Here is a 7,347-nt window from a genome sequence, read left to right as displayed (position 1 = left end):
TTTATGACCATGATGGGTTTGGTGGTGGGTCCCTTTCCTTTTTAGTACGACTTGTTTATTATAAAAGGCTTGTTCTTGTGCTGGAAGAAGAAGAAGAAAAAGAAGATGATGATGACAGATTCTGGTCCCACAATAGGAACAACTTGTCAAGTTCTTTTTTTGGTTTGGAAAATAGTTATGATCAATGGAATCTACTTCTTTGTTTGGACTACTTTTATTTGAATTTGTGCCTTGTTTAAGAAGTCATCAATAAAACAAATGAAATGAATAAGAATCTATCACATAGGGAAAAAAAAGGAATAGTATCATATAGCATTCACACTTAAAAAGTTTTACTTAAAACTTCAAAATGCACATGCACAAAATACTTGTAAGCAATTAGTTCCAAAATACGTTCATAGTTGAAACTGTTGTGTCTGTGGTCTCTTTACATTTTGCAGAAGAGCATATATGTACCACTACACTACTGCCCAAAAAAAGACTTCATGCCTCTACACTTGTCATTTTCACCTCTATGGTGTGTTCTCACGTGTATAAAGTTCATCAAGTCCAAAAAGAACAAAAAGAAGTTTGAACGTTACTGCTAGCAAGAACTAAAACTTACTTGATCCTTAGACATAGAACATCACATCTTTAACGTTGTCTTTGATCCCTGGAAGACGGTAGGCTCTTGGACCACCAGCTCCACCACCACTACCACTTGCTGATGACTCTTCATCGAAAACATCTCCTTCGATGTAGTGGCGGGCACGAGATGCAGCCAGATGAGCGTAATAAGCCGGAGGAACTGCGCATAAAAAACATTGTCATACAAAACTGCTTTGGCAAAAACAATCAACACAATGGCATAGCAGTGATGAAACGCAGCACATACCGATGGAGACCGATCGGGTGCACCTTGCGTACCTGAAAAACCAAATTCAGGTCAAGAAGAGGAACAACAAAAGTAGTTCACAATAGAATGTTGGAACCGGAGAACAATAAATGAAAATGAATAGTATTTACGTGTAGCAGAGATTGTTGGTGAGAACTTGCAAGGCATCAGCATTGAATTTGTTCTCATCAAACAAGACATGGTAGTGAGTAGGCCGACTGGTTCCCTGCAAGAGTATATATTACAAGACATAACTTTCATTAATACTCTATATTAATTAACAAAGACATTAAACATGACCAAAGCAAACAAATTGAACCTGAATTCCAGCATGACTGTTAAGGTAGAAGTCAAACTCAGTTGGGTGGCAGATTTGGGTATCAACAACAGTGCCTACATGTAATGTTAAATCAATTAGATTTCCTTTGAAATTTAGCTGTACAAGTATATTGGTACAATGGATTCACAGACTAAACCTGGTTGAATGTTGCCACTCTTGTCCATGGAATCACGGTCGTTGTAATCAGCTGGGAAAAGGCGGGTATGATGCCTTTTCTGAACAATAACAAGTGTAATTCGAGGAAGATATCCTTCCTCAAGCGAACAACAAGCCTGTTTATAAACAAATACGTAAACACTATAAGAGTCGCAGCCATGTTTTTGTGAAATGATTGATATCTGCTCTAAAGGCTATTCCTCAATCATTTAGTGATAATAGTACATACCTTTCTTATGGCGTCTACCTCGTGAAGCATCACTTGACTGAACTGTCCGTCACTAACACCATCTCTGCCAAAGACCACAAAACAGAGTTAATTAAGCAGTAATGACAAAAGACCAAATATTTACTATGTCTGCTAAATAACCTGTAGAATATAATCCGGTGAGGTTTGGCTCCAGTAGATCGTCTGAAAGCAATTAAATGTTCCCTAGTTGGAGGAAAATAAAAAGAAAGGAGTTAGAATAACATAATGGAGAAGATTCTGAAAAGTTGAGTAGAATGTATACATGGTTACTCACCTTATCATTCCTCCTTGGACTTTGCCCTTTTTATCATCTGTAGTTGAAGTATAAAGATCAAGGATAATCTCCTCACGGTGCTTCTGTGCGGAGACCAATGCTCTATACTTGGTCACCTCTGGCCAATCCATCGAAGCAACCACCTGATTCAAGTACAACAATTGAGATGTTATCAATTAAACTAAACAATGGAGCAAAAAGATTATTAATTAGTAATTACTTACGGCTGCTATTGAAGGGCCAGAATCCTCTCCGGGCTGTGGATGTGTTACATCAGCACCAAAGATTATTGTAGGCAAATCAGACACAAAAGGAATTTTCCTATGGATAGCATCACTTAACACTGTATTCCGGCCGCCAACCTATATAATATAAATAGGTACAAAGAAATAAACAACACAACAACACCAGCTCCAACAACAAATAATAAATCAAAGCAGAATTCTAAATGAACCTTATTATTAATCTTCAGGGATAGATTCTCCAAATACTGTCTATTGAGCTTCACTGCCCGTTTAGGCTCACAGCATTGTGAAACAATTCCAAGCTCAGTTTCACAAATTCGTTTAATCATCCCTGGAACAGGCATGTAACGCTTTTTAGCTAAAACAAAATGTTATAATGGCATTTCAAACTTCATAGTTACAAGTTGCTCACCATATGAACCACCAGAATCAGGCAAGATAACTATTAACAACTGTAGTTGTTTGTTGCCAAGTATCTTCTTGCATTGCTCATGAACAGATCTCAAAGCCCTCTCAATTTGGTTAGCTTGCCAAGCGCTGCAGGGAATTACTGGTCTAGTTTGGAAGGCCTTCCAAGTATCCAAAATGATAAAAAATGTCAATTATAAACAATCAATGCAATGTCACAGTAAAAGAGATGAGACAGAAAGATCCGGTAACCATACCATTCCCCTATTGAGGCAAGTACTGACCAATTCTGAACAAAAGCGATCGTGAATATCTGAATTGAAACGCGAGAAGTTCACACATGTCCAAAACTCAACTTGGCCCCCATTGATCATTTTCTATCATAACCCAAAATAAAAAAAAATAAGTCAATGAATCATACCTCTTCACATACATCATAACAAAATGGAGTTATAAAGATCATTTACTTACTTTATTGGACATATTCCATTGCCCAAATCGAGGATGCTCAGTAGCCTCCCTCCCAGTACCTCTGTATAAAAGCTTCATGAAGAAAAATAATAGAATTAGTTCCAATTGAAAGAGTAGAACTCACTCGTCAAACGCAAAAGCAAGCACATATTAGAAAAATACCACTGGTGGAGGCAAAACTCTAGCATCAACCATTGTCAAATTGTTTGCAACACTAATTCCAAAATCCTGGACAAGTTCCTGATCACTGTATTTGTTCTGCTTAACAATTCGCCAAATGCTTTCTTCCCTGTCGTTTGGTCTTTGACAGGTTGCCCTCAATAGATTGGTTACTTGCTTTTCATTGAGTTTCTTAGAGTATCTTTGCCCCTCAACAATTGTACAAACCTATAACAGATACAACATTTAGAAATATAATCATGAAAATAGCTGCTGTCCAATAGAACTAAGCACGCAAAAAAAAAAATGTTATTGAAACTATGATGGGAACCTCCATGGGTAAGTAAATAGGCTTTTCTGCCTTTCCAGCTTGCAGAGCAGGCCATGTCACATATCTGAGTTTGATTTTGTACTTGTCTTGAAAGTAAGCAGCAACTGAAATCTGTGTCATCTTATCATCAAGAGTAAACCTAAAATAAAATATAAACATGTTAGTAAAACAATTTGAAAGTACAGCTAGAGAAGCTTAAATACCACCAAGAAAAATCTTCCCAAATTATTAAAATCAAATAGCAGCACACAGCACATACCAACATGGAATAGTTAAGGTCATGACATATGCACACTCACATTAATTTGTTCAGTGGCTCTGTCGATATCCCAGTAATCTTATAAGTCCTTGTATTCTGCAAATGACTGCATGCTACTTTAACCCCTTTCAAATTTTTCTTTAGCTGCAGCAGTAAAAATAGATATAAAGTTCTTTTAATAATGTTAATAATAGATAAGAAAATCACCAATATCCAACTTAGTAATATGCAAGAACCTGGAGCCGGACTTGATCATGCAACGGCCTTAGATCGTCTCTCACATTAAAGTTTTTGAAAACGAAATCAGATACCCTTATAGTTTCATAAAAAGCCCTTGCTGAAACATCTACAACAATTGGATAAGGTAGTTCAGAAAAAGAAACGTCAGTCCACTTGGTAAAAACCATCTAGATAACGAAAATTGTTGTAGGGCATCACATAACATCTTCTATAGTAGATTAAAACCGACATTAAATTGCACAAACAACGACCGTATGCCATCAGGTGGTGCACCATATGGTGCCTTGTAACAATATAAGCATAAAAGAGTAAACTAGCTAAAGGCAATACCAATGTTAAGAGAAAGCCCCAACTGAATTGGCCTCAAACTTTGATAGTACCCTTTCCAATAGATTATGCCATCTGCAAGCTCACCAGGACGCCCCAGTGTGCGGTGAAAAAACGACCTCCCAACAACAACATACCTACAGTTAAGATATACATACACTCAAGCCATCAACTAAAAAAAACTCAGCGCTTTTAACAACATACAGAGTACTGAAAAAAAAAAAATAAAGCAGTAAGAAAATTTTATAAAGTATAGCATTTTGTTCTAAAGCCTGAAGGCAGTATTAAATTACTTATCCGATGGATCCCCTCTGAGAGCAACATCCAGTGCTTGAATTGTCTCTTGAGGAGCATCAAGAAGCCTGCCCTGTAAAAACTGTCGCAGATGATGTAAGTCTGGCCTCGAAGCAAACCTGATGGTCACCTTAAATTCACGTTCCCTACGGCTAATTAAGGGAAAAAATATCAAATCAGAACAGAGTACATAAAAATGAAAATAGTATTACTAAAAATGTCAAACTTAACTAAGTATATAATACCTCCTGGTACTAGAGCTTCCAGCTTCTCTATCATTGTCAGACAACTTTATAATAAAATCTTTGGAGGCAAATGGCAACTCCCCAGCAGTGTAGATAGACTTCCCGCCATCATAAGCAACTCTCAGATTAGCCAAATGAGAGGCACGGTAGAGAGTATCCAGCTGTTTGATAATGTCACGGCTTACCTTCTTTGATTTTACTTCAGGACTTATCGATACCTGTAAATATATTTAGTAAATATAATTAGCTTTAGGGATCTGAAAACGACAATGTAATAAATAACACATACAGATTAACCGACCTTATTTATTAAAGAAAAAAAACAGACTATATGAATTTTTTTTTACTGAAATAAAGGGAGAAAAATACAGAAACTATGTAAATGAACATGATCTGATTTAAACGCACTCAAAACTAAATACATAAAATGTCTCACAATCTATGTTCTTATTTGAAATGTTAAGAAATTAAAAAGAGAATGTAAGGAGTAAAGGTTTATCAGAGAAAGATATTAGAAAACGGAGAAAATAGATCAGTGGAAGAGTAAACAACGAATCATGCAAAGAGAAAAAGTGTAAACCAGAGATGAACATTAAAAAGTTGAACAAAACACAATGGCGAAAATAAGTATGGAAATGGCGATGATCGTAGTTACTCACATCATAATGACACAGATCCCTGTCAGCAACTTGGACTATGAAATGATTAGCTTTGACGACACACTTCTTACCAACCGTACCGTAACCCGGCCTCACCGCAAACCTCGAAGATTTCGATGACGCCGGCGGAAGGTTCGCAGTCGCTTTCGAATCTTGCAATGTGAGATTTTGTACACCACTGCTCAACGAAGCAGCCGTCGAAGAGGCAGAAGCATGCGACGGCGCCGGCGCAGGAGTCGAAGACGTCGAAGGCTGAAAAATCGGCGAGGAAGTATGCACAACAGGCGGCGGTCGTGCAGGAGTTGAAGCATAATCGGAAGTTCTTCCACCACGTCCTCTCCGGCCTCCACCACCACGCCCTCCTCCCGGCTGAAATGTCTGAGAAGAAGCCGGCTGATCGGGACGATTATCCGATCGCCGTCCACCACCACCACGACCGCGACCCCGACCCGACATTTCAGATTTTACTGGAGTGTTGTGAGTGAGTGAGTGAGTGAGAGAGAGAGAAAGCAGTTATAGAAGGAAATGAAAAGAAATGAAATGAACGTGAGGGAACGAGACGACTGTTGGTCTCCTTTTGTTAGAAAATTTTCTATTTTTTTTTTTACAGTGGAATTTCGTATTTTTCTTTAAAAAAAGTTAAAAAGAATTTGAAAAGGAATAGAAGTGAAAGGGAGGTGTGAATGAATAGAAGTATCCTAATAAAATATAAGTATTTATTTATCAGAATATATATATATTTTTTTTTTTGAAAGAGTATCAGAATATATTAGTTTGTACCTTTTTAATGAGCTTAAATTTAGTCATATATTCTTAATAGAAAAAATAAAATATTCTTTTATACTATAGAGTATAAAATACAATTTATACTAATTTTTTTATTGAAAATTGATGAAATTCACTTTTTTGATTCCAAATGTGTCGATACTATTTTGTAAGAGCATTCTCATAGGATACTATAGTGCCAAATTTTATCTTAATATTGATTTGATTGATATAATTAAAAACTAAATTACTCATGGACACCATTTACCAATACTCTTTTAATGAACCAGCTTCTTATCTTAACTAATTATGTGAAATTAATAATAATAATAATAAATAAAAATTTAAGTAATAATAAGTAGTTTTATAAGCCAACTTAGGGTATCTAGATAATATATTGTTGGTGGTGTGATTTAATATTGATTTTTATATATTTAAATTAAAACGTATGAGATTTGACATTAATTTACACCAATAACGATGTAAGTACTGGATACTTTGGGTACTCTTTAACTTTTCTCTAATAATAATAATTATTAGGAAACTTTATAGTAAATGTGTTAGTTTAGCCACTGTCGATTAATATATTTCTGTTTATGACTTATAGAGAAATTATAATCAAATTTTTTTTTATATGATATTGTACATTATAATTATAGCAGATATTCTACTAATTTTTAAATAATTATGAATAATTTACAATACTCAAAACATAATAATTATATTTTTTTTATACTTGTGTAAGAATTTTTAAAAAACTGACCACATATCTATAATAACTGCACTATAAACTTTCGTATAAAATATAAACTAAAACCCGTACTTTATAATTTACCTATAATTATTTATTATCTAAATAGCTTGTCATTATGTGTCAATGGGATCCGTCCGTACACCATGATCCACCCCGCTCCACTCCACTACCTAGAATTACTATAGAAGCCCTTCTGAGACACGTGGCAAAATATTATCGAATCTCTACGGTAATTGGAGTGAACGTTCACACTGAGAAGTGAAGCTCAAAGCGCAGCATGGAAGAAACCAAGTGAG

At 35.7% G+C, this 7,347-nt stretch overlaps 1 protein-coding gene across 1 annotated transcript; it reads right to left on the bottom strand.

The window, feature by feature from the left end:
- Positions 1-285: 285 nt before the first annotated feature.
- Positions 286-6,062, bottom strand: LOC133816885 (protein argonaute 5-like). The gene is made up of 21 exons (XM_062249208.1): positions 5,533-6,062; positions 4,874-5,091; positions 4,628-4,780; positions 4,338-4,471; positions 4,004-4,113; positions 3,808-3,911; positions 3,509-3,647; positions 3,181-3,405; positions 3,019-3,090; positions 2,805-2,924; positions 2,552-2,708; positions 2,349-2,470; positions 2,119-2,256; positions 1,895-2,037; positions 1,741-1,803; positions 1,600-1,663; positions 1,351-1,486; positions 1,194-1,267; positions 1,006-1,100; positions 875-906; positions 286-787 (listed from the first exon to the last, which is right to left on the bottom strand). The coding sequence occupies exons 1-21, from the start codon at positions 5,986-5,988 to the stop codon at positions 612-614; spliced, it is 2,931 nt and encodes a 976-aa protein (XP_062105192.1). The 5' UTR covers positions 5,989-6,062; the 3' UTR covers positions 286-611.
- Positions 6,063-7,347: the final 1,285 nt, after the last annotated feature.

Source organism: Humulus lupulus, chromosome 2, assembly GCF_963169125.1.
Source record: "Humulus lupulus chromosome 2, drHumLupu1.1, whole genome shotgun sequence".
NCBI lineage: Eukaryota > Viridiplantae > Streptophyta > Magnoliopsida > Rosales > Cannabaceae > Humulus > Humulus lupulus.
This window is presented reverse-complemented; position numbering and strand designations above follow the sequence as displayed.